Genomic DNA, 27,688 nt, shown 5'->3' with positions numbered 1-27,688 from the left:
GTCTGTTATTGCAGTTTTCCATGGCCATACAAGCAACCCATCACTTCAAGAATCACATCGTCATCATCCGACCCTGATAGCACCTCGAGACGCAATCAGGGCGACACCAGCGGCGGATTTCTTCGTAAAAGGAAGCCAGTCTACCGGCCTGGTCTTCAGTTCGGCAGTGGCGCAAAGCAGTGCATACACTAACCGTCTGTTATTGCAGTTTTCCATGGCCATACAAGCAACCCATCACTTCAAGAATCACATCGTCATCATCCGACCCTGATAGCACCTCGAGACGCAATCAGGGCGACACCAGCGGCGGATTTCTTCGAAAAAGGAAGCCAGTCTACCGGCCAGGTCTTCAGTTCGGCAGTGGCGCGCAAGGGGTGCATACACTAACCGTCTGTAATTGCAGTTTTCCATGGCCATACAAGCAACCCATCACTTCAAGAATCACATCGTCATCATCCGACCCTGATAGCACCTCGAGACGCAATCAGGGCGACACCAGCGGCGGATTTCTTCGTAAAAGAAAGCCAGTCTACCGGCCTGGTCTTCAGTTCGGTAGTGGCGCGCAAGCGGTGCATACACTAAACATCTGTTATTGCAGTTTTCCATGGCCATACAAGCAACCCATCACTTCAAGAATCACATCGTCATCATCCGACCCTGATAGCACCTCGAGACGCAATCAGGGCGACACCAGCGGCGGATTTCTTCGTAAAAGGAAGCCAGTCTACCGGCCTGGTCTTCAGTTCGGCAGTGGCGCGGAAGCAGTGCATACACTAACCGTCTGTTATTGCAGGTGAGAATTACTTTTTTGTCTAAAAGAGAATATACATATACCTGTTTTGCGCACTGCTGCCGAACACAGCACATTGTTATTCTTTTTTTGTTTGTTTTTGTGATTGATCTTCTTAAAGTGTCAAATTTCTGCTGTGTAGTCTGCGTAATTTCGCCTTCCTAGTCTGCGGTATGAACAAAGAAACCGGTAAAGAAATCGCGAAGGCAGTTGATGACTTAAGACGTGAACTCAGAGTTGACCTTCGAAATACCAAGGATAGTGTCAAAAACTGCAGTGACACATGCGATAGTGTGAATGAAATTAAAAAAAGAAATACACGAAATTCGGATGGAAATGCAAAAGCTGACTAAACAAAATGAAGAATTGTCCTCCGAGAACCGAAGGCTGAGCGAGAAGATCGAGGAGCTCCAGCAGCACCAGCGATCAAACAATCTTGAAATTAAAGGCGTCCCCGATGAAGGTGACCCGTACGACATTGTAAAACGTATTGGAACTATTCTAGACGAGCCGATCACAGATTCAGATATTGACGCGTGTCACAGAGTCCCGTCTTTCAAAACATCGGATAAGAATATAATTGTCCCGGTGTCCGATTGTGCAGCGCTCGAAACGAGATAAGATACTACATAAAAGCAAAAAGCACCGATTCACGACCAAAGACCTTGACTACGGGGGGAGCAATCACCCCGATTACCTCAACGAACACCTAACGGGCTCAAACAAAAGACTACTTGGTGCTGCCATCTCAAAGAAAAAGTCCGTATGATGGAAGTTCGTGTGGTCATCTGGGGGCAAGGTCTTCACCAGAAAAACCGAGAATGAGAACTCAATCAGGATCGCTTGCCTGTCGGATGTTGAAAAGATAGCAAACTAATCACAGTGATAGCCCTTCTGGACAATCGTAGCGATGATGACCGAAGAAGCTCTCACCGACTGTAATTATTACGACTGCCTGTCATTTAACAAAAAATACAGAAGAAACGATAGGCAGTTTTCCGCAATACATTTAAATACAAGAAGTGTAAAAAATAAATTTGACAATCTTGAAATCCTTTACACTCTTTAAATATAGAATTCGATGCAATCGCACTCACAGAAACTTGGTTAAAAAGCGAGGATTTGCCACCACTTCTGCGTGGTTAAAGATGTGAAAATGTGTGCAGAGTTAACAAAAGGGGGGCGGTATAGCCATTTATGTAAAAGATAACCTACAATATCAGATTTTAGAAGATTTAACAAGAATAAATGATGATGTAGAATGTTTTGATTGTTAAGTTCCCACATATTGTAGTCGCAGCTGTGTACAGGCCGCCAAACGGCAACGTGCATGCATTTATGTCATTCATTGAAAACTTATTTTGTGCTCTGGGGCCTAACCTACCATTTATGATTCTTGGTGATATGAATATAGACTCTGCTTTGGATGACGGACATGCGAGAGAATTCAGAGATCTTATTCAACAATACGCCTGTAACAACGCCATAACGTTGCCTACAAGGGTTACCTCAGCCACTGCGACATCACTTGACGCTTGTCTAACAAACATAGAATGTAACCAGATCTCAGCTGGCGTTATCTTGCGCGACATAAGCGACCATTTACCTATCTTTTGCATTGCAACTCCTTCAACCGCGAAAAGTAATCTAAATAAAGAAAAACGTGATCACCGCAAAATAAACGAAGAAACGCTAAGAATTTTTGGTTACTTAATAGATCAAGAAAACTGGGAAGACGTTTATAATGAACATGATCCGACAAAATCCTATAATTACTTCCTGTATAAATTCGAACGTTGTTATTATATAGCATTTCCTCTATGTAAAACTAAAACAAAGCCTAAAAAGATTAGAAAACCGTGGATAACAAATGATTTATATAAAAGAATTAAAATAGAAAGACCGCAAGGACCATGCCTTCATACATCATCGTGATCTAAGTTTACTGTCTGAGTTTAAAAAATTTAGAAACAAGTTGAACTCTGACTTAAAACAAGCAAAATCTGAGTATTAAAAAAAATAAATTTCAGCATATTCACAATGACCATCGAAAAGTTTGGAATACAGTAAATGATTTAACAAACAAAAAGCAAAAACGCTGTAGTGTCACGGAACTGGTAATCGATAATGTAAGTGTCGCAGGGAAAGAGCTCGCAGACGCAATGAATTCGCATTTTATCAATATTGGCACGTGCGCGGCTAAAAATACAACTAATGATGACTGTGGAAGATAAAAAAATCAACAAAATTCGATTACGCTTGCTCCAACTTCTTATGAAGAAATTTACAAAATAATAAATAGTTAAGATAACAATGTGGCTGCAGGTGAGGATGGAACTAAAGCTTTACCAATTAAATGCACCGCTTGCATGGTAAGTCCAGTATTATCGAATATAATAAATAAGATGCTAGAGCCTGGTGAGTTCCCCGATGAGTTAAAAGTCGCAAAAGTCATCCCTGTGTATAAGGGCGGAGGAGAAACTGCAGTTAATAATTACAGGCCGATATCTGTTCTCTCTGTGTTTTCAAAGATATTTGAACGCGTTATCAATGAGAGGCTAAATATTTTTTTTTCAAAAATTTCAAATTATTTCTAAGTTCCAGTATGGCTTCCAGAAAAGCAAGTCTGCCGAATCACCCTGATTGAAATAAAAGATAAAATAGTTGAGAATATTGAGAGAAAACTTGTCACTCTAGGTTTATTTTTAGATCTAATGAAAGCTTTCGACACCGTACAACACGGTATTTTACTTAAAAAACTTCAAATGTACGGAGTAAGTGGAGTGGCGTCAAAATTAATTAAAACATATCTCACAAATCGGTACCAATGCGTGTGCGTATATGATATGATATCAAGTAAAATGAAAATACGTTATGGGGTTCCTCAGGGCTCTATTTTGGGGTCGACGCTATTTCTAGTGTATATAAATGATATAACGGATATACCAGGTTGCCCCGAGATGACAATGTATGCAGATGACAAATGTTTTTTTTTCCAGGTTCAACAAAAAAAAGTGTGGAAAAATTAGCCAATGAATATCTTACAAAACTATCCAAATGGTTACAAATAAATAGTTTAAGCCTCAATACCAATAAAACTAAGGGCCGGTTGCACCAACGCCGCTTACCTTAACCCAAAGCGGCACTTTCCTAAGCCGGCTTAGCGCCCTAAACCGAGCTCAGGTAAGCACGGGTTTAAATTCCGGTTGCACCAACGTTAAGCCGGCTTTACAGACGCGCCCCTAGCTAAACGCTGGATTTGCGTAGGGAATCTAGGGACAAACAGAGCGAACTAGGGAACGATCAGAGGGACGAATACGATTGGCGGAGAGAAATCACGTGATGTAAAAAAAAAAAAAAAAGAACTGCCATAGTAGTCGTCGTCGACGTCTGCTTTTCGCTGTATTTCTTCGGTGTGTAAAAAAAATAAAGGTCTCCAAATTCAATCATTTTTTCGTTTAACTTTCAATAACAGAAGTCAAAGCTTCAAATAAACACGAATTCTCTTTACATCTGTGATTGTGTGTTTAATATCGGTTGATAACAGGATATTTTGACAGTGGTAGTAGTTTTCGTGCTCACATTTCGAGGTGAAGGAGCCATCGGGGGCCCCAAATCTCACCGAACGCGAGAAGGACACTCTACTCGCTACATCGCTGAAGACAAAACATCATCGATATAAGTAGGCAGGTAAGATGACTACTAATATCAAGTCAAGCCTGAGACCGATGAAGTTCAAGACACTGACGAACTCGCCACGCAAACCTGTCGAGTTCAGAAAAAAAAAACTCCCACTAGTACATCACATCGTGCCGATAAGAACGGTCGTCTCTTCGCATCGCCTGCCCCAGCCTGCCCCAATACAGCAATGAACGAATCTAGCATAGTAGTCGTTACGATTTGTCGTCGCCACGAATGAAAGATATAAAGCAAAATATTCCTAAAAAAATCGCGATCACCAAAAAAGTTACGGTTATAGAACGATACAGTTTTCTGAAGCCAAGATTCTCCTCGCGAGATTAGGGAAATTCACTGAAGATTGTCTCAAAACTCAGAAAACGAAAGACATTGAATTTTCGTCGTTTTATTACTTAAAAGCGCCGCGAATCTAATGCGAACGGCAGAGGCGTCGACAATCAGCTGATCGCTGAGATCATGTACTGCCACTATTCAACACGCTGATCGAATTGAAGGATACGCGCTGCAAGTGTAAATAAACACGGTGGTAAATAACAATACGTTACGGTTATGCGGAAATTAGTAAGTACATACGAATAAGCTCGTCGACAGAAGAACCAACGGGAAGACAGACGTGAGCCCCGTGAGCCCCACAGACCCACAGCTCCGTACCCTCCGTACGTATCTCGGTTAGGGCTAACACGCCCCGAGAGTGGAGAGCCGACTTGAAAACAGGGGTCGATAAACACTTCACGCGACAATATTTTGCATCCTTGTCATAATCGAAGCCATTCTGTCGAAACTTTCACGCTGATGTAGCCTAAAACACTTTGCACGATCAATTTCGTCAACCGCGTCGACCGCGACAAACCAGCCGCCATGTTTTTGATCCAGGATTAAGAAACAACCAAAAGCAATGCGCCCAATGTTGAGCGCTCAAGTTAAGCGTAGTTTAGTGCTAGGTTTATCGATAAGCGAGTTTGGTGCAACCGAACGAAACCGAAACTAAGCTTAGGTTCCCGGCTAAGCTCCGCTTTGCGTTAAGCGGCGTTGGTGCAACCGGCCCTAAGTATCTGATTCTTAAGCCAACGGGCAACCGAGATGAAAGCATTATAAACATAAAATTTGAAGGCTCTGTACTTGAGCAGGTGGTTGAACAAAAATTTTTAGGTGGTTGGTTCACTGAGGACCTTTGTTGGAATACGCACGCCAGCAAACTAAAAGCCGACTTGTCCCGAGTTACAGGCATTCTTTATAAAATTCAAAATCTAATTCCTGCCTGGCTTAGACTAACGTTATATTACCCCCTATCTTATTCTAGGATCAGTTACGGCATGATAGTGTGGGGTACAACAACAGCTACAAACTACAATAAACTAATCACTTTACAAAAAAATATACTACGGATATGTGAAAATTATAGGGACGACATAAGGATTTTAAGAACGCAGCCACTCTTTATCAAGTATATTGTTCTTAAGGCAAATCAAATTTATTATTTCAAGCTGTTGCAAATGATAGATAGAAATAGGCTCCACTCGACGCCCATTACCAGTTCTCATCAATGCTTATTACGGAACCCAATTCGAAAAACACCACACGTGAGAACAAACTATAGTCGACAAGCATCACACTTTCAGATCATTAAACTGCTTAATAGAACAGATATCAACATAAACTTTGACCAGCCGTTTGGTAGTTTCAAACATTTTTGCAGAAATATTCTAGTGGCAAGTGAGGTAGCATTTTCTTTGGTATAATTTGTTTCTAGGTGTAACGTTGTGCACTTTTTTTCTGTAGTTCAAATTTGCATTGCAGTATCTCTTTGACCTCGTGAATACTGTGTTATTTGCCCATAAACAGAGTGTGCAGATGTTCTTGTTTTTATCTTCAAGGAATTGTTTGACCTGTTTTTGTGAACGCTTCATTTCGCGTTTATTAATGATTTCATCAATTATGTTATCGGTACAAAGCGCTGTTTTATCTCGTTACAGCGGTTATATTATTTTTTTGCTTGATTGTAACTTTTGTTGCTCCATGTTGAACTGTACGATTGGGGGGGAGGGGGGGGGCAGAGGCTATGTCAGGCGTTGTGCCTTTATCTCTGCCCCCTCTGCGGAAACAACTCCGCAAAACAAATGAAGAAAAAAAAATACTGCGCATTCGAGATGAGAGGAGAGAAACGCTTTTTGACGAGCTTGGAATCCAAAGTTAATCCACAATAGGCACACAAGGGGCCTTGGGGCAGCCCAATTTAGGTCACTGCCGCTCAATAAAACCAGCAGGATCTATACTAGTTTTCAGACTAAGAAAACAGGGAGTTTTTGAGTATTCTTTATACGCCGCACGAAGTAGTTCTTACAAGATTTGGTTGTCGGGAGAAAGGGCGAAGCTTTTTGCGTTTGAAACGTGCACGTCCTTATAAGGTAAAAAAATATCTACTCTACGATGTATCTACACATACCTTAATTCTCTACATAAAGGTGGAAAATTGTAGTGCTCCGCGAAAAGTCTGACATGTTTTACTGCGGTTCTTGAGGTACAAACAAGTATAGCTTCTTCGGCCGAGGGAGTGTAGAGCCGTATAAGGGGAGAGTTGACCAGTGGGCGTGGCGACGAAGGCACCGGAGACGAGAAAAGAGAAGGAAAGGGAGGAGAGCGCCAAAGGAGCGAGGGAGAAAGAAGGGAGCAAAGAGGAGACGACCACCATTTTTACGCAACGCCTGCCAGCGCCGAGCACTGTCGAGGCTACGCGTCGCCTGTTACAGGCTTATTTCTTGTTTGCCTGAATCAAAGTTTGCGTTCATACGTGGTGAAACTACATTCGTTAGCTTTTTAAGCCACCGAGGAATAACACTATATCTTTTTCTTGCCAAAGCCTGCAAAAAAATGAAAGAACCGAAATTTGGATGTCGATCCCCCTATGCATTCCGCCAGGCGAATGAATGAAAATGGCGACCCTCCCCGCTTAGCTAGGAGCAGCCGGGAGTTCACGCGCATGCGCCGACGCCTCTTGCTCTGCGCCGCGGGCTGATTGGCTCACTCGGGAGGGGGCCGTCACGGCGGCGAGATAATAGATTAGCCAAACTATTTTCATATACGGCTCTGAGAGTGTGTTGATGCTCACTTGAAGACGGGTTCGCGCATTTTTGCACCGAAACCACTTGAACCAGCGATTTTCTAAAATGGTCGATTGTGACCGTGCGAAGCGTTGGCCTCGCAGTCTTCCGCTTACGGAACCACCCTGGCTTCAGACAAAAGGTGTAAAATCGGATGATGTCACCCGAACTTTGTTAACTCCAAGTGTAAGTTGCAATTCAAAAACAACCTGACAAAAAAAGCGGACAGGAGGACACATAAAGGCGGGCGTACTTGGGGCTATCCATTCGGTCGTCTATTGGCGGCATTTGGAGACTAAGGTTTGCTTATGCCTTGCTTCCTGTCTTGTGTTCGGTCGCTTGCCTTCAAGTCTGCAGTCGGTTCAGCTTTACCGTGGAGTGTGACGATCCCTGGATCCGTAGATTGTTCCGGTGACAAATATTTTTGGAAGTTGAAAAACGTATTTGAGGGGCTGAGTACAGGATGGCGAGAAATGTAATTAAGATAGACCAGCAAATACACTAGACGAAATGATTTGGCAAGATGCCGAAATTTTAACAAAGGTATGTTAAATACAGTATATAGAGTAGAACATTTAAGATGCACAGATCTGACTATATGTGGATAACGTAGCTAATTTGCTTCCGGATATATAAAATTTCAAAAGTATAGAAGTGGAGATTTACATTGCTTCACTCTGGTACTTTGCAGAACGTTCATATTTTCACGAAATATGACAAATAATGATATTTGTTTTGTTTATTTTATCGAAGGTTTACAACATGTAAACAGAATATAAGCAAGGATAATATAAGTTTTCTACTGAAAAATAAATTAAACACGTCAATCAAAACACTTTCTAGAATCACATTCGCAAATTATGTACAAACGAACTACTTAAAAAGAAATGGCGCAAGATATATAAAATTGAGAATGTTTGAATGGTTTGGACTAATACATAATACAGTTATAAATATATCTATTTTAGTGTTTTTATTAATGCAGAAATGGAGCTCATTTCCCTAAAATCTGGTAAAAGTATACTCAATATTACAAAAAAAAACATATCATATTTGTATACTTTAAACTCTCCTTAGCCGTTTGCAGTGACTTTAACTAACATGTGAGGGCAAATTTTGAGTAACATATTACCCCCAAAGAGAAACGAGAACAAACATTTATTCACATTGAGTATCGGCTCCAAAGAGGCATTTTCTAGGACCGACGAAGTCTATACAGCTCTGCTGCTCTATCGTATCGCACACCTCAATCGGTAAACGACAGTTACAAACTTATGTTTACCTGTTTGTGAATACGTTGTGTGTAGTATATGCAAGGTCATATCACGATGCAAATACAAATGCGCCTCCTCCAAGGCACTAGAATGCACAGGTGAAATATTAAAAATGTATATCCTCTGTACTGAATAACTGGACTAAGTATGTACGCGTTATCTTGTTTACAGGTTTGCGTGCTCCAACCGAAGTGAAGGTAGCTCCCGTCTCGAAGGAAAAAGCGTTGGTGTCCTGGACAGAACCGAATGAGCCGATGATTTCCAGATTGGGATATATAGTTACGTGGCTCTGTCAACCGGGCCATCATATAAAGACTGTTCTCTCATACTCCAGATCCGTCCAAATAGGTATTAAGCGGAGTACAGTTTTTATTCTTTACTAGATATCAATTTACAAAACCGTGAGATCTTGGGCCTTACATACAAATTTAAAATGCTAATTTGCCGAGCTGAATTAAAAAAAAAAAGTAAATAATCCCTATAAATAAATAAAGGGCAAACGCCAACCAATCCCTAACAGATCGTAGGGTCCCAACGTTGCGGTGCCGGCTCGGCACCTTCTTCAGGGGGGCTATTTAAAAGCGAAGCAGCTTCTTTCATTTCTTCTGCGGTGAATGTAGGGCAGTATCTTCGTTTTTTTACGGGGGTTAGTTTTCAAACCAAGTGCGGTACCTTCGTTTTCTTCAAAGTTGGTTATTTACAAACGAGGATCAGCATCTTCGTTAGCCTCTATGGTAGGGGCCTGTTTTTTTATTGTCTCTTCTAAGTGTCGTAGTCCACTGACGTATGCTGAGGAGGTAGTTGGATAGCGCCCGAAGCGGTGACGTTGTAAAATTCACGATAGGCCGGAGGGGAACATTTGGCTTATGGATCTAGGGCGCTTGAGCGCCTAATGCCTCGTCCGAAAGACCGTTCAGCGAGAGAAAAAGCACAAGGCGTTGTGTACCAAATTCCCTGTGCTGAGTGTTCCGCTTCATACGTCGGCGAAACAAAAAACCCCAAGGAAAAAGTCCGCCAACGTAAGAATGACGTACGCAAATTTGATCGAGAGTGTAGCGCTGAGTAACGGTTAAGAGTTGAGCTTGTTGGTACATACTTGTAATTATATCAGCTTGAACATTAAAAATATCTAGAACACAAAGACAGAAATGACAGGATATGACAGAAAGACAGAAATGACAGGATATCTTCAAGAAAATGGAACGGGTGTCACATCTGGATTTTCAATAGATATTCAAGACATGTATTATTCGATTCCGCACACAAACCTTATGACAATTCTCCGCTCTACCATTGAGAAGCGAGGCACCACAGCTTCTCATTGGTTGGCGTTTGCCCTTTATTTATTTATAACATTTATCCCAATTAGGCAGACGTCTGCCGAAATGTTCACCTTCAAGTAAATAATACCTAATATCAACCGCCCACGAACTGTGATGATTGAGCTCTCCTTATCCACTACACTCCTCCTCCGAAATAAACGTCTTCCTCTGGCAAACATTCCGGCGGATGGCGTTTAGAAAAAGGAAATGTGGCAAAAGCGTTTGTACCTTTCAGCGTGCATAACATATTTATGGTTTTTTAGCAATAGCCCTCTTGTTCAGGTACATCTATTAGTGCAGCGGCGTACAAGCACAACAAAGGCGTAAGCAAAATTTGCAAGTCGGAACAAATTACAGGTGGCACGCAACAGGAACGCCTAACTTGGCACAAACTTGGCAATTCGAGGGCTCCAACTTTGATTTTGTAAGGTTTTCTCCACTGAGTTAGTTAGTACCATGCACTTTTATTTTGCGTTTCAATGACGCGTATTTGGCTCGCCAAGGGATGGCCAAAGTGCCACACTTGAACCAAACATGCCACGGGTAATTCGAAGAAACAGCAGTAAAGCCTAATCTGACACTTATTAGGCACTGTGTCCCGAAGTTACAGCATAAAAAAAGCCAAACAATTAGGCATGAAGCATAACTCTAGCACCTGTTTGGCGAGTAAGGTCCCAGATATTGAGTCTTTGGCCAAAGAACGTAAAGTTTGGCACTAACTTGGTTTCTTTTGGGGTAACAAGCCGTAACTTGCCTTCAATCATCATACAAAAATCAAATTTTGCCCAAAAGAACTGTGGTAGCTGGGCCAGCCGTAACAAAGGCAAGGTATTTGGTTAATATTGTCGCTAAGGTGACGATGCGTATAGTATTTTTAACATAAAGGGAAAAAAAGAAGACCCTTGCACAAAGATCTCTGCTTACTATGTAAGAGGATTTACCCCACTTCATCCACCTCTTTTCCTATGCTCGGTCTGCTAAACTGGAAAGAGTGAAGGGCTTTGTGGAAAAAGCTATGTTATTTATTTATTTATTTATTCATTCATTTCAATACCCTCAGGGCCCAGAGGGCATTACAGAGGGGGTGGACAAGAACAACATCAATGCAAAAACATAAAAAAGCAAAGCAAAGGCCAACAATGCACTTCTGCTAGAGAGAAGAAAAGATCAGCCTAATATGTATTAGCAAAAATGATTAACTAATGCAGCTCTAAATAAATTAACTGATGATATGTTTACAAAAGATGCGGGAAGGTGGTTCCAATCGGAGGACGTTCGAGGAGTGAAGGAGTCAATGTATGCCGAGGTTTTGCAAAGAGGTATGCCGACTTTGAAGCGATGATCGATGCGGGGAGAAATGACAACACACTGTAAGAGCCAGCTATATGCGCTATTGAATATAACTTACACACAAATTATGTTCTCAGAAAACTAAACTTTTCTTCCAATAATTCATCTACAGTTTTATTGTAGAGAAAGGAAGACCGTAAAACATAAACAGGACTTTGGCGCTGTTTTGTGTTTTCTACAGGGATGGCACTGACGAGTGCTGAATCGTACTGCTTACTTTACATTTCTTGATGAGCACATTCCAGCACACTACCAATTTCTAAAATAGTTCTGTGGTTAAAAATAATAAAACGGCGATGTCGTCTTTGCTATAACTGTGTCGCGCTTTCTCTATTTAGTGCACCGAAATTTAACGGTGAGTTGCTTGAGTTTGCCCCGCCTCTTGAGTACGCTGTACTCACTAACATACTTGAGTTTACTATTAGTTTACAAATATATTATTTTCCATACTCTTCAAAGTGACTAAAATAAACAATGTAGACATATTTTTGTGCGCAGAATTTTGCCATGATAGTGCTTGTGCCCTATAAAGGCATCGTTTTAAAATGGCTTTGAGATACGTTGGGTAAACGGTAGTAGATCAACGACGTCTGGCGAAGTGTGTTCATTGACGACTTTATAAAATTTCCTTCCACATTGTCCTCATAGAATGTAATAAACTACAATAAATCTTTGCTCCAAGTTTTAAAGGCACAATAAGTGGTCCGTAAATAAAATATTGTGAAGCTTTTCTCATGCATGTATAGTAGGCGTTCAGCATTACTAAAAAAAAAAAAAATCGTTTTCTCTAATAATAAAATCCTTGCAGATTTCCCCCCAGGAACCACCTGCCATGTTTGGGTTGCTTCATTCGGCAGACTGCCAGATGGTAAATTGCTGCGAAGTGTGCCTGTAGCACACTTCGCAGCATAAGGGCATTTGCTTCTGTACACAAGTAACAATGATTAATAATCACACGAATAAAGATTGAATACAGATCTGTACTCTTTTGTCTTTCAAATCCAAATTACGGTATTATATACCTGGATACATGCAAACAAATTAATACAATTCAAAATATAGTTTCTGATTGACGTTCTGAGTGAGATTATAGAAAGCTATAACGATTGTGTATATACGTACTAAAGTAGATGAGGGTGTTGTGTGATATCAATATTTAAGCTTATGATGTAATAAAATTGTTGTATATATTGGAGAGTCTATACCACCTATATTAGTTGCAAATATACAAACCTCGGCACAGATAATCATTTTCCCGATGAGTGCTTTTCTTCTTAGTGGTTTGCACGTTCTTTTAAAGAAGAGGGGAGTGCCACAATGGGCAGGATTAGCATTTCATCAAAATGACGTTTTCTTTTAAAGCAACTCGCTAAATTCCTTTAGGTGCGAAAATAGTTTTTTCGATTACGTAATAACGGCGTTGGTGGTGTCTAAGCGTTGGGCACAGGCATGGATAGAATAAACCCTTCAACCACGAAAAATACGATTTTTTCAGTATCTCCGAGGTCCTCCCAAGAAAGTCCAAATTTGGTATTTTCTAGCGGTTGCAAGACACACTCAAAAAGTTCACAGTTATGAGATGAAATCTGGTTGTGTCATTATACCCTTCTAACTTCTTTTTGAAAGAAAAAGAAACATGAAACTTAACGTAATAATATTGTAATGAGGTCGAAATTTGTCATTTTAACACTACCACTTTTGGTTTCAACTGCGAGTGGTCATAATAAAGGAATTGACATTAGTGCTAAATGACATTTGGTCGGTCGGGAGACAGCAGCTCTTTTAGCAGGATAGTCTTTGGAAGAAGCTCTACTTAAAAAATAATATATATATACTTTATGACAGCATCTGACAGGGGTATAACAGAGTAATCTTGCGTTTAAATTTTTGTGACTGCAGAAAACACGAATATTTCGCAAAATATACTTAAATGAAATTATCTGTATGTCCAAGGATTAAACTGTAGCCGTGAACATAATATATATTCTGTAGAGTCGGGACATGCAAGTGCGCCGCTAAATATATTTATTCGCAAGTTTCTGTGCACTCATGATGCTCGCGGAGACGGGCAATATGAGCGAGCTACATTCAAACTCACCACTAGAAATAAAAATACCGATGGTAAAGTGGCTTCACTCATTCACATAAATATGCTAAAAGGTCCATCCACATTTTTTTTTTAAATTCACACTAGCTTTGTCGCACTATAAAAAAGTGCTCACAACGAAACATGTACGTCAAAAACACTTTACATGACCTATTGCATAGAAGATAGGTAGATAAAAAAAAATATTATTGTTTTGATATTTACTCCCCAGAGGAAGTACACAAAACGGAATCGTTTCTCTGTTACGACCATGATGTACAGCCTCTACCAATACGAACTACCCTGTCGGAGGGTGTGGTGGAGACAGTGGCAGGTTCTGCAGCTGCTCGCGCTCTGGGCAATATCATGTAATTTGGGGGAAGGAATGGTGCTTCGTCAGTTGGCGCCTATTCAGTTTGGACACGTTTTCGCATTTAGCTCTACTCGGAGCAATGCAGAACTGTCCAAATGCACTTTGCGCCCCCGCCCTCCGCGGTCTCGGTCAGGAACTCCGAGTTGGTCTTTTATACCGGTGCAAACCCTACCTGTAAAAAGAGTGAATAATATTTTTTTATACGAATCTATTTTTCGCGATTTTGATTTTAAAACAGCGCAAAAACTATGTCACAGAGATGTAATATCGCGGACAATATGAGCTGGGACAGCGCTCTGGCCGGCGCATGGTACTACCTGCGCGGCCTGTCGCCTTTTTTCGCAAAGACTGCGCACTCTGACGCCGAGATAAATTATCACTTGCGCTCGCTGCTCCACTGCGCTCTTCCGGCCGTCTGAAAGCAAGGCGGCGGGTGCGACAGCGCGCGTGTGTGTGGTAGGGCGGGAGGGAGAGGGGGGGGGGGGGCAGAAGATTACACTTGTCGTTCCTTTTCTGCAATTGATTTACTTTATTCTATCGTGTAGAATCACGTAGGAAACACTCTGACTAATGAAGAAAAAATGAAGTATCTTAAATTGCAACTGCGAATATCGTTTTTTTGGAAGTCACTTCAAAAAACCCGGCAAATTTTTTTTTAATTTTTTTATGACGTGCATGCACAAATTAGGATATTGTAAATTATAGGCCATAATTTGTATATGGGATTTAGTCCGGCTCCAAGATATTTATTTTTTTCATTGAGCACAGCTGCGTAATAAGAAACAACGGTAACCATACACGTAACTACGGAGGTTTGCTAACCTTGACTAATATGGAAAGGTTCAAAAATAATAGTCCTTTGTTACTGGGCCCACGTGTTTATTTCAAACAAAAGAAGTGCTGATAAAACATCAGTGTTTTATTTACAACTTCCAAGTCTTACTAAAGTGCAACAAACAGTCCTATATTTGCCAGGAAAAGGAGCTTGAAAGTTCATCGAAGGAATATTCGCACAGGACAATGTAAGACACAAAAGATTAATAGTCGGCGGGGAAGTTGAACTGCACTATTCAAGAGGATCGAGATCAAGGATGCACCACTCCAAAGTACCCGCCGGCTTACGGCGCCAATCTTATCAATCGCAGCAGCAGGCTTTCTTCCAATCAGCAGAAGTCCGGTTCATGAGGCCCTGAGTCACACTAAAGCTTAAAATGGAAGGTAATACCCCGTTGGCCATCCCTTGGCCATCCGCCAAGGGATGGCCAAAGTGCCACACTTGAACCAAACATGCCACGGGTAATTCGAAGAAACAGCAGTAAAGCCTAATCTGACACTTATTAGGCACTGTGTCCCGAAGTTACAGCATAAAAAAAAGCCAAACAATTAGGCATGAAGCCTAACTCTAGCACCTGTTTGGCGAGTAAGGTCCCAGATATTGAGTCTTTGGCCAAAGAACGTAAAGTTTGGCACTAACTTGGTTTCTTTTGGGGTAACAAGCCGTAACTTGCCTTCAATCATCATACAAAAATCAAATTTTGCCCAAAAGAACTGTGGTAGCTGGGCCAGCCGTAACAAAGGCAAGGTATTTGGTTAATATTGTCGCTAAGGTGACGATGCGTATAGTATTTTTAACATAAAGGGAAAAAAAGAAGACCCTTGCACAAAGATCTCTGCTTACTATGTAAGAGGATTTACCCCACTTCATCCACCTCTTTTCCTATGCTCGGTCTGCTAAACTGGAAAGAGTGAAGGGCTTTGTGGAAAAAGCTATGTTATTTATTTATTTATTTATTTATTTCAATACCCTCAGGGCCCAGAGGGCATTACAGAGGGGGTGGACAAGAACAACATCAATGCAAAAACATAAAAAAGCAAAGCAAAGGCCAACAATGCACTTCTGCTAGAGAGAAGAAAAGATCAGCCTAATATGTATTAGCAAAAATGATTAACTAATGCAGCTCTAAATAAATTAACTGATGATATGTTTACAAAAGATGCGGGAAGGTGGTTCCAATCGGAGGACGTTCGAGGAGTGAAGGAGTCAATGTATGCTGAGGTTTTGCAAAGAGGTATGCCGACTTTGAAGCGATGATCGATGCGGGGAGAAATGACAACACACTGTAAGAGCCAGCTATATGCGCTATTGAATATAACTTACACACAAATTATGTTCTCAGAAAACTAAACTTTTCTTCCAATAATTCATCTACAGTTTTATTGTGGAGAAAGGAAGACCGTAAAACATAAACAGGACTTTGGCGCTGTTTCGTGTTTTCTACAGGGATGGCACTGACGAGTGCTGAATCGTACTGCTTACTTTACATTTCTTGATGAGCACATTCCAGCACACTACCAATTTCTAAAATAGTTCTGTGGTTAAAAATAATAAAACGGCGATGTCGTCTTTGCTATAACTGTGTCGCGCTTTCTCTATTTAGTGCACCGAAATTTAACGGTGCGTTGCTTGAGTTTGCCCCGCCTCTTGAGTACGCTGTACTCACTAACATACTTGATTTTACTATTAGTTTACAAATATATTATTTTCCATACTCTTCAAAGTGACTAAAATAAACAATGTAGACATATTTTTGTGCGCAGAATTTTGCCATGATAGTGCTTGTGCCCTATAAAGGCATCGTTTTAAAATGGCTTTGAGATACGTTGGGTAAACGGTAGTAGATCAACGACGTCTGGCGAAGTGTGTTCATTGACGACTTTATAAAATTTCCTTCCACATTGTCCTCATAGAATGTAATAAACTACAATAAATCTTTGCTCCAAGTTTTAAAGGCACAATAAGTGGTCCGTAAATAAAATATTGTGAAGCTTTTCTCATGCATGTATAGTAGGCGTTCAGCATTACTAAAAAAAAAAAGTCGTTTTCTCTAATAATAAAATCCTTGCAGATTTCCCCCCAGGAACCACCTGCCATGTTTGGGTTGCTTCATTCGGCAGACTGCCAGATGGTAAATTGCTGCGAAGTGTGCCTGTAGGTGTATAAGGGCATTTGCTTCTGTACACAAGTAACAATGATTAATAATCACACGAATAAAGATTGAATACAGATCTGTACTCTTTTGTCTTTCAAATCCAAATTACGGTATTATATACCTGGATACATGCAAACAAATTAATACAATTCAAAACATAGTTTCTGATTGACGTTCTGAGTGAGATTATAGAAAGCTATAACGATTGTGTATATACGTACTAAAGTAGATGAGGGTGTTGTGTGATATCAATATTTAAGCTTATGATGTAATAAAATTGTTGTATATATTGGAGAGTCTATACCACCTATATTAGTTTCAAATATACAAACCTCGGCACAGATAATCATTTTCCCGATGAGTGCTTTTCTTCTTAGTGGTTTGCACGTTCTTTTAAAGAAGAGGGGAGTGCCACAATGGGCAGGAATAGCATTTCATCAAAATGACGTTTTCTTTTAAAGCAACTCGCTAAATTCCTTTAGGTGCGAAAATAGTTTTTTCGATTACGTAATAACGGCGTTGGTGGTGTCTAAGCGTTGGGCACAGGCATGGATAGAATAAACCCTTCAACCACGAAAAATACGATTTTTTCAGTATCTCCGAGGTCCTCCCAAGAAAGTCCAAATTTGGTATTTTCTAGCGGTTGCAAGACACACTCAAAAAGTTCACAGTTATGAGATGAAATCTGGTTGTGTCATTATACCCTTCTAACTTCTTTTTGAAAGAAAAAGAAACATGAAACTTAACGTAATAATATTGTAATGAGGTCGAAATTTGTCATTTTAACACTACTACTTTTGGTTTCAACTGCGAGTGGTCATAATAAAGGAATTGACATTAGTGCTAAATGACATTTGGTCGGTCGGGAGACAGCAGCTCTTTTAGCAGGATAGTCTTTGGAAGAAGCTCTACTTAAAAAATAATATATATATACTTTATGACAGCATCTGACAGGGGTATAACAGAGTAATCTTGCGTTTAAATTTTTGTGACTGCAGAAAACACGAATATTTCGCAAAATATACTTAAATGAAATTATCTGTATGTCCAAGGATTAAACTGTAGCCGTGAACATAATATATATTCTGTAGAGTCGGGACATGCAAGTGCGCCGCTAAATATATTTATTCGCAAGTTTCTGTGCACTCATGATGCTCGCGGAGACGGGCAATATGAGCGAGCTACATTCAAACTCACCACTAGAAATAAAAATACCGATTGTAAAGTGGCTTCACTCATTCACATAAATATGCTAAAAGGTCCATCCACATTTTTTTTTAATTCACACTAGCTTTGTCGCACTATAAAAAAGTGCTCACAACGAAACATGTACGTCAAAAACACTTTACATGACCTATTGCATAGAAGATAGGTAGATAAAAAAAAATATTATTGTTTTGATATTTACTCCCCAGAGGAAGTACACAAAACGGAATCGTTTCTCTGTTACGACCATGATGTACAGCCTCTACCAATACGAACTACCCTGTCGGAGGGTGTGGTGGAGACAGTGGCAGGTTCTGCAGCTGCTCGCGCTCTGGGCAATATCATGTAATTTGGGGGAAGGAATGGTGCTTCGTCAGTTGGCGCCTATTCAGTTTGGACACGTTTTCGCATTTAGCTCTACTCGGAGCAATGCAGAACTGTCCAAATGCACTTTGCGCCCCCGCCCTCCGCGGTCTCGGTCAGGAACTCCGAGTTGGTCTTTTATACCGGTGCAAACCCTACCTGTAAAAAGAGTGAATTATATTTTTTTATACGAATCTATTTTTCGCGATTTTGATTTTAAAACAGCGCAAAAACTATGTCACAGAGATGTAATATCGCGGACAATATGAGCTGGGACAGCGCTCTGGCCGGCGCATGGTACTACCTGCGCGGCCTGTCGCCTTTTTTCGCACAGACTGCGCACTCTGACGCCGAGATAAATTATCACTTGCGTTCGCTGCACCACTGCGCTCTTCCGGCCGTCTGAAAGCAAGGCGGCGGGTGCGACAGCGCGCGTGTGTGTGGTAGGGCAGGAGGGAGAGGGGGGGGAGGCAGAAGATTACACTTGTCGTTCCTTTTCTGCAATTGATTTACTTTATTCTATCGTGTAGAATCACGTAGGAAACACTCTGACTAATGAAGAAAAAATGAAGTATCTTAAATTGCAACTGCGAATATCGTTTTTTTGGAAGTCACTTCAAAAAACCCGGCAAATTTTTTTTTAACTTTTTTATGACGTGCATGCACAAATTAGGATATTGTAAATTATAGGCCATAATTTGTATATGGGATTTAGTCCGGCTCCAAGATATTTACTTTTTTTCATTGAGCACAGCTGCGTAATAAGAAACAACGGTAACCATACACGTAACTACGGAGGTTTGGTAACCTTGACTAATATGGAAAGGTTCAAAAATAATAGTCCTTTGTTACTGGGCCCACGTGTTTATTTCAAACAAAAGAAGTGCTGATAAAACATCAGTGTTTTATTTACAACTTCCAAGTCTTACTAAAGTGCAACAAACAGTCCTATATTTGCCAGGAAAAGGAGCTTGAAAGTTCATCGAAGGAATATTCGCACAGGACAATGTAAGACACAAAAGATTAATAGTCGGCGAGGAAGTTGAACTGCACTATTCAAGAGGATCGAGATCAAGGATGCACCACTCAAAGGTACCCGCCGGCTTACGGCGCCAATCTTATCAATCGCAGCAGCAGGCTTTCTTCCAATCAGCAGAAGTCCGGTTCACGAGGCCCCGAGTCACACTAAAGCTTACAATGGAAGGTAATACCCCGTTCACGGCTCTCATCCTGTCTGGTAAGGGCTGATAGAGCACGGCCAAGAAGTCTGGCTCGGCCTGAAGCATCTCCCATTCACCTCTCACAGCTTTCCACAATGCGTCGGCAATGGCGCGGTGGAGGGGACGCCGTAACATGGCTATCTTGATGGGCCTCCAAACGTGTTCGATGATATTCAGATCGGCTCCTTTTAAGGGCCAAGGCAGCTCCATCAGGCAGCGCTCCTCGAGGAGATGCGAGCGTGACAACGCATTTTCCACTTTGGCGCTTTCTCGAAATGCACTGCAATGCATGATAGCTGAAAACGTGAACATTTCGCTGCACGGCACAGGCGTCGTGATGATGGTTCCGTCGGCGAATATTTTCGCTAGCAGACGGCCGGAAGAACGCAGCGGAGCAGTGAGCGCAAGTGAGAACTTATTTCGGCCTCAGGGTGCGCCGTGTTTGCGGATTGATGCGTCAGGTGGTGCAGGTAGTACCGTTCACAGGCCGGAGTGTTGTTTCAGCTCATATTGTCCGCGATAGTACAAGTATCCCACCATGGTAATTATCTTAAGACAGATCACTTAGAATTGTGAATTTGTGTTCTTATGATATATTCCTCAAAGCTGCACTTGGAAAAAATCGCAAAATGTTTATCCACACAAAAAATATTGAAAGTATATTGGAAGGGTGCGAAAAGACAATGGCCCCAAGGTGCGGCTCCTAGCAGAACCATTTCGCATATACCGCGGTTGGACAGGCGTAGACATCTTTTGTAGAAGCCAGCTTTCTATTCATAATGGAACAGCGCGAATTTTTAAAAGCACACAGGAAGGAACTGGTAAGGACGAGCGCTCGTCCTGTCCAGTTCCTTCCTCTGTTGTTGTAAAAATTCGCGCTGTTTCATTATGAATACATACCAACTCGCCCAGCTATCCTGATTTCTATTCAACATCTGGTTACTTGAGCACAGCGCTATACAAAATTTTCGGGCCCCACAATCGGCGCTATGTATTTTTTTTTTTTTTTTTTAAATCAAGATTTTGAAATTGAAAAGACAGATTCCCAGGCATGCGCTAACAAAAAGCATCGCAAACATCTCGATACCCGTACGTATATTCGGTATGCCAGCGAGCGAAGAGCAATATGATAACAAGAAGAACGAACAAGAAGAACGAGACGTAATGCTTTCCGGACCGTCGAACACACAAAAGCTTCCTAGATGTATTTTCCACCGCAGATAAACAAAACAAGAAAACACATGGCGGTGTCTTGCCGGCGTCCGCGCTCAACTGCAGGGCACATCATACAACCCGAGCTTCGAGCAACACCGGCGGTTGGAATGAAGGAAAACACACCCACAACAACGCTGGACTTGGGTAGGTTTCGAATGTTAAGGTTCGGACCTTTACTTTAAGGCGTGTTAAGAAACACGGCCGCGGGAATGAGTAGACGCGGCCAAGACGCCGAGGGTGCATTGGAACATGTTGGAGCGGGCACCACGCACTGATCTGTATTGTAGTAGGCTGGATCGCCGACCGCAGCCTCGGCAGCTGAGGCCGAGTGTCGCCACCGGCGGCCATTGATTGACACCAACCAATGCATGGGACTCAATGGGAAGAACGAGAAAAAGGGCCGTTTTCCCCGTTTCTAAACTGTTGTCGGCACTGAAACTTTTTTGGATGCTTTTCGATAAGCCCGTCAAATAGCTTCGGTACAAACATTAAAACTGAGAGTTCTCGCAGTCCTTACAAATAAATATTTTATCGTGAAGAGAGACTCCGCTGTAGTGCAGCTCAATGAGGCGAGAGTTACCTAGAGTTACCGCGAAGTCGGCGGCGGTTTCGCTGAGTTTGGTTTAGCAGACGACAAGCTCGAAGGCTTTGCTACGCGGAATGCACTCACTCCCGGAAAGCCGCTGTCGAGATGAATCTTCTTTGTCATTCATCAACTTCTGGGCTTCCCCAAGGACGATCTCGTTGACGGCAAGTTACTTTGTTTACTCCACTACGAGAGCAAGCTTGCCAGCTCAGCGTGTCAAGCAGTGGCCGCCGACGGCGACACCGACGGGCTCCCGATCCGCGATCTAGCCTATTACAATAGGGATCAGTGGGCAGCGCTTCAATAAGAGACGTAACGTGGACGCAGTCACTAGTGGCGAAGCCAACCAGCGCATATTGCCACGCGCGTCGATGAGCGAGCGCGTGCGTGGCCGAGTGGTTACCGCGCTTCACTCGCGTGCGGAAGCCGAGGGTTGGAGTACTGGCGGCGACGCGTCTTTTATTTATTCTTTCTTTAAACTTAGATTTCTGGCAAATTCGAGAACCCCGTTGCTTGTTCTAGGTCCGAATATTGAGAACACTGAACCCTAGTTATAACAGGAACTTACGGATGGAAGAAACCATCAAGTCTTCTTGGTATATCCAAATACCATGCAAGCCAATACTGGCCACTCCAGCGGAGCGCGGGCGAAAAGTAATCGCAGCGCCCCTGGCGAGCTCGGAGTTTCCGCAACCAGACGAATGCTCCACAAAGCATTGGTTTTGCTATCTCTCTGTAAAGTGACCAATGAAAAAAAATTTTTTTTTTTCACGAGGATTTGTTGTATAAATGCTAAAAAGTAGGTGCCAACTCATGAGTGAAGGACATTTTCTTCGCGTGGCAAAGATGTTACAGCTTTCGGGGCGCAATTTTAGGGCTCTCCTGAAGAAAACACCCTGTCAGCAGGGCAAAAAAAAGAATGTACCTTCGTCCTGTTTCTTGGGAAAGGGCAGTGGACAAACGTTACAGAGCATAGCTACGTTTCAACTTTACAGTTCTATCGATTAATTCGTTTTGTTGTTGCAATTCCCAGTTCTGATGAATATATTGCTTAAAATCGTTTTGTCGAATAAGCGAGCTGGCTAATCATCGTTTCCGGACAGAGAAGCAAAAAGGCAATACCGAACCACGTACGTTTTTGCGGTGTAAGTATGGTCTGGAACAAGTCGATTATGGACCTGCAAACCTGACGCTAATACTGAAACTAATAAAAGCGGACTTACATAAAAAAGCGGTACTTCTCGCGCATGGAAAAGAAGAAAAAAAGTGGAAGCCGTTTACAAATCCCTGTAACGCCGAATTGGAGCGCAGCTCTTGAGGAGGAGGAGTGAAGGGTACTGAGGGGAGGGTAGACCCCTCCCCCTTCTCCTCCTCCTCCCCTCATTCCTTAATATGCTCCGGGGGGGGGTGTCACGTGACTTCGGGGAGGGGGTCACGTGACCTCGGGGAGGCGTGACCTGGGGGTGACCTCAAGGCCACGTGACCCCAAAGGTGACCCCCACGTGACCTTGGGGTCACGTGACCTGGAGGGGTCACGTGACCTCGGGGGGTCACGTGACCTCGGGGGGTCACGTGACCTCAGAGGGGTCACGTGACCTGGGGGTCACGTGGGTCACGTGACCTTGAGATGACCTTGGAAGGGGTCACGTGACCTTGGGGGTCACGTGACCTCGGGGGTCACGTGACCTTGGGGAGGCGACCACGTGACCTCGGGGGTCACTTGACCTCAGAGGGGTCACGTGACTTGGGGGTCACGTGACCTTCAAGGGGTCACGTGGGGTCATCTTGGGGTCACGTGACCTTGAGATGACCTTGGAAGGGGTCACGTGACCTCGAGGGGTCACGTGACCTTCAGGGGGTCACGTGGGGTCACGTGACCTTGAGATGACCTTGGGGGTCACGTGACCTTGGGATGACCTTGGTTACGCCGACGCCGACGGCGACGCCGACGGCGACGCCGCTCAAGCCGGGAACGGGCCCCTAAGAGCTGCGCTCTAAAAAAAGAGGAGAGCGTCGTAGGGAAAATCAAGTTAATTTCGGTCACGTTGTATACGGAGTACAAATTGCGATTGTTAGCGGCGGGATGCCTAACGTCTGTGCGACTTTTACGGTAAAGGCCGGCACCCGTTGGACGGTCCTAGAACTTCTTCCATTTTTTGGTATACTCTATTTGTACGCTTCCGGCGACGGTACGCCTCCGCGTCTTTTCCTTTGTTTTTTTTTTTTGTTTTTGTTTTGTTAACTTAACGTTCGAACCATCGTGTATTTTGCTTTGTCTTGTTTGGTTTAGTTTTTGGTTTCTTTCCTTCGCTACTCCCGCCGGTTCGTCTGCTACTCTAGGCCCGGATATCTGGAAAGCCGTCTGCAACTTTGTCGTTATTGATTGTTTTTGTTTTTTCCACGGTCGTCTGCGATAACCTATTGTTTTCACCTTCGGTTGAGTTTCTAATCCGAAATCTTCAGATGTGCTTTTTGACACTTAATAAATTTATTAGAAAAGTGTAAGCTCGTTATACATTTCTATTGAAGTTTTATTTCAGTACGAAGTCAAATATGCTATCGCTTATCGTTTGTTGATCATACGGCCACCTTCGGGCACACACCAGCGCATACTTGGAGATGGAAGCATGCCATGTGCTCCCTACCACTACGAAAACAAATGTTTGCAATGTGGTGAAAAATCCTTCTTGCGCTTCCCGAAGACCGAACAAACGTGAGTATTTAAGTTACTTCAAATAAAACTGGGAGAGCTATCCAAGTCTGGCTTCGAAATCGACACTGACGCCTTAACAGACGATTATGACAACTTACAGAATATGGCAGAAAACTCTACGGATGACAGACCAGATGCACAACTCAATACTCTGGTCTATGTAGCCGGGTGGGCAGACAGTCAAATCTGTCATCATGTTTGCTAAGTCCAACTGCAGCCAAAAACATGGAACACCTCGAAAGACATTCTGTTGAAGAACAGAAAATAGTCGCATGAGAAAATAACACCACCTTACGACTTATCTCGTCACCTAGCCGGTAACATAAACCGTGCCTTCGGCACTTATTTTACTGATATATTGAACCAAACAAGATTTCAGCTGAAGGGGTACTTCGGGCCGCTGATCGTAACTGGAAACAAAGGCAAGGTGTGTAAGGATTGCCTGGACACGTACGCCAACAAGCACTCGAATGTACTTTTGAACTGCTTCGTCAAGCGATCAAACAAAGAACATGCCAGAGTCGTTGGGAAAATAAATGCGAAAGCAAAAAAGGTCACACACTGCTAGGACGTAGCAGCTTGCAGCGCGCGACTTACCGGTCAGTGTGAGCTGGGCTAGGTTATTTCTCTCCTTTGTCTTGTTTTTAGTTCCTGCCAACGCCGCGAAAGCAAATAAACAAACGCGTTACGTGCAGCTTAAGAAAAAAAGAAAAAAGCTAAGCTCGTTTTTTTTTTAATAGTTTCGCCGTGTTGCTTCCGTTTGTTGGTTGTGGACTCAACACTGACCGGCGACCACCACCGACTTATTTCCAATGCTCCTACCAACTCCCTGCGCGATCGCCGTCGTTGAAGGAGGTCTTTGCTTGGTGAATTTGTATCTTTGTATTGCCTGCTAACTTCTTTGTTTCATTCGCCGTTGTCCACGACCGTTTCCCATCTCTCTTTACTTTTGTCTGGAATGGGGACCCCATCTTTTCTGCAAAGTTTGAAAAGTGTTGCACGCTCATTTTTTTCATTACTCTTTGTTTTTTTATGCTGCAGAGGCTGGTGCGCTTGCTCTGGTTATCTTAACATGTTGTTTGCGCACGTTTTAATAATCAGCTACTCAGGTAAGAAATTGTGATAACGCAGTTTGTAACATATCTACATTAATCTCTTACGACGTAGTTCGAGAAGCTGAACACCTTTTTCCCGCTTCCCAGATGCGCTTCAAACCCGTGTGATCACTCAAGTGGCGCTTGAGACCGCTAAATAAACTGCTATATCTTTGTTTCTGCGCGCGTCCTTATTTAATTGTCTTTGCAGTTGCGATCAGTGGATTGCGCTTTGCAAGCGGACTGACCGTAATGGATTGTTTCAGCTGTTGGGGTACGAAACGGGGCTCGCAAAATTCGAGGACGTCGCGGAGCCTCTACTTTTCCATTGCGTCGTCTGCTCCCGTAAACTTCCAGTCCGGTAGAGGCAGCTCTGTCGCGCTCGCCGCTGCTCCAATGGGGTTTGGAGGAGTTTCCAGCATTGGTATGGTATGTGGTATATCATTTTGATAAAAAAAGGCTTTTAGAGCCAGTCTGCATAGCGCAGAAAGAAATGACCTACTCACGCTGCTCAGTGACGATTTCGTTTCTTGTCATGCGAGGCAAACAAGGAAGTGGCTCAATTCATGCCACTTCCCGCCTAGCGAACGACACAGTTTAGGAGTGAGCATTGGACAAAATTCAGAGGCGTCATTGCCTGCTGCATTCTGGCACATTCAGAGCCCGCCAGCATTTTTTCCTCTATTGACAGGAGCCCCACTTCTGCTGAACTTTACGGAAACGCCAATAAAACCTTTTTTTAGAATGTGTGACCTTTACATTTTTTCATAATGGTCTTTGTCAAAATTGTTCTGGATTTTTATACTCGCCAACAAATAAATGTTAAAACCTATGTAGAACATACATGGGTTTTTAGTGAAATTTCTCATTCATTCTTAAGAAATATTCAAAGCGTTGGGTTTTTGTATATAAAAGATAATGCTACTGCGCATGTTTTTTTAATGAGCATCGTTTGAGCTGTGAACGCCTAACCCCAATATATAAAGCTTGTACACTAATTATGATCCGAATTTGTGGAGTCCGCAAAGAAATTGGCTTCTCGGAGTGCTCAGGTGCGGCAGACTAGTGATGTTAGAAAGATAAAACATCAACGAATAAACTTACCTCGGTCCAGAAAGAAAACAAAAACAAAATTTATCAGGCAAACTACGCCCTTTCGAAATACTGCCCTTTGTTAATAGCCGTGGAATCCCTGCAAAATAGCGGACTAATACCTCAAAAGTCATGGCACACCAAAACAAAAACACACCCACAGGAAAAAGCTGATGAGCGCACTTCCGTTGAACTTTCGGTGCTGTATGATTGGCTTGTAGTGTTTGGCCGTGCTACTTTGTTCCCTATATTATGGAATGACTTGCACGTTCCTCGTTGGAGCTGTCCCGCCATTGTGCAGTGGTTCCGACGTTCTAATAATCGGCACGTGACATTTGAAAGAGGTTTATAATTAACTGAAAGCATGAGTTACCAAAAAGCGCAGCCTCCCACGTTGTCATGGCCTCAGAATAAACAAACATGGTGGCGCCCATGGGACAGGGCCGACACTGGTTTATTGGACGTAGACGCCGTAGGTAGAATCTCTCTTACGGCATGTTCACAAATACAGATCAAAGCTAACTCAGCGCTGCAGGCACAAGGCTGTTGAAGTGCTCCGCTGCATGTGACCCCACTTTTTGTTGCTTAACAGAATGGAGAATTAGGTGAGGTGGGGCCTATTCATGATGAAACAGCGCGACTAGACAAGGACGAAGTGCTTGCTTCCACACACAATGCAGCACTGATACCCTTGTCACACGGGCGAATCAGCCCTTGTTACAAACGCATTAGTGCTCCATTTTGTCAATGTGCCAAAGGCAGTTGGCATCCCATACTGCGATTCGACTCAAGTCCTAAGTGATAGTGCTACACAGCTTTTTTTACCTCAGTTATAATCTAACAAACCAAACCTGGGGTAACACGACCTCTATAAATAGTGGAGCAAAGTATCATGAACGCACCCTTTAATATTTATGACTTTTGAGGGAAGGTAGACTATGACTTTCTTACTGTTCGGAGCAAACAAGTTAAAACCAATAAACTTGAAAATATTGCAAAAAAGGAGATATAAACGGAGCAGCAACTCTGTTATATCACAAATTACTGCGTCAGCGCTAGCGCTGTGATCTGCGTCATTCTGAGATTCTGATAATGGCAGCTCTGTCCCCTCAAAATTTTACCTCCTACAATATATTTTTTTGTGATTCTGCCTGCTAAAGTGACTCGTTAGCGCTTTATCCTTGGTAATGCTATAGTGCCTGGAAGGCGTCTCCGAC

The 27,688-nt window shown here is 42.6% G+C and overlaps 1 protein-coding gene across 1 annotated transcript in view; it reads left to right on the top strand.

Annotated features, from left to right (window-relative positions):
- Positions 1-27,688, top strand: part of LOC115324003 — a 135,873-nt gene that overhangs the window by 60,960 nt on the left and 47,225 nt on the right. Inside the window, exon 11 of the mRNA XM_042292938.1 lies at positions 9,033-9,144. Coding sequence (XP_042148872.1) covers positions 9,033-9,144 — 112 coding nt within the window. The remainder of the gene's footprint in view (positions 1-9,032; positions 9,145-27,688) is intronic.

Source organism: Ixodes scapularis, unplaced genomic scaffold (genome assembly GCF_016920785.2).
Source record: "Ixodes scapularis isolate PalLabHiFi unplaced genomic scaffold, ASM1692078v2 PGA_scaffold3__209_contigs__length_174095766, whole genome shotgun sequence".
Taxonomy (NCBI): domain Eukaryota; kingdom Metazoa; phylum Arthropoda; class Arachnida; order Ixodida; family Ixodidae; genus Ixodes; species Ixodes scapularis.
This window is presented reverse-complemented; position numbering and strand designations above follow the sequence as displayed.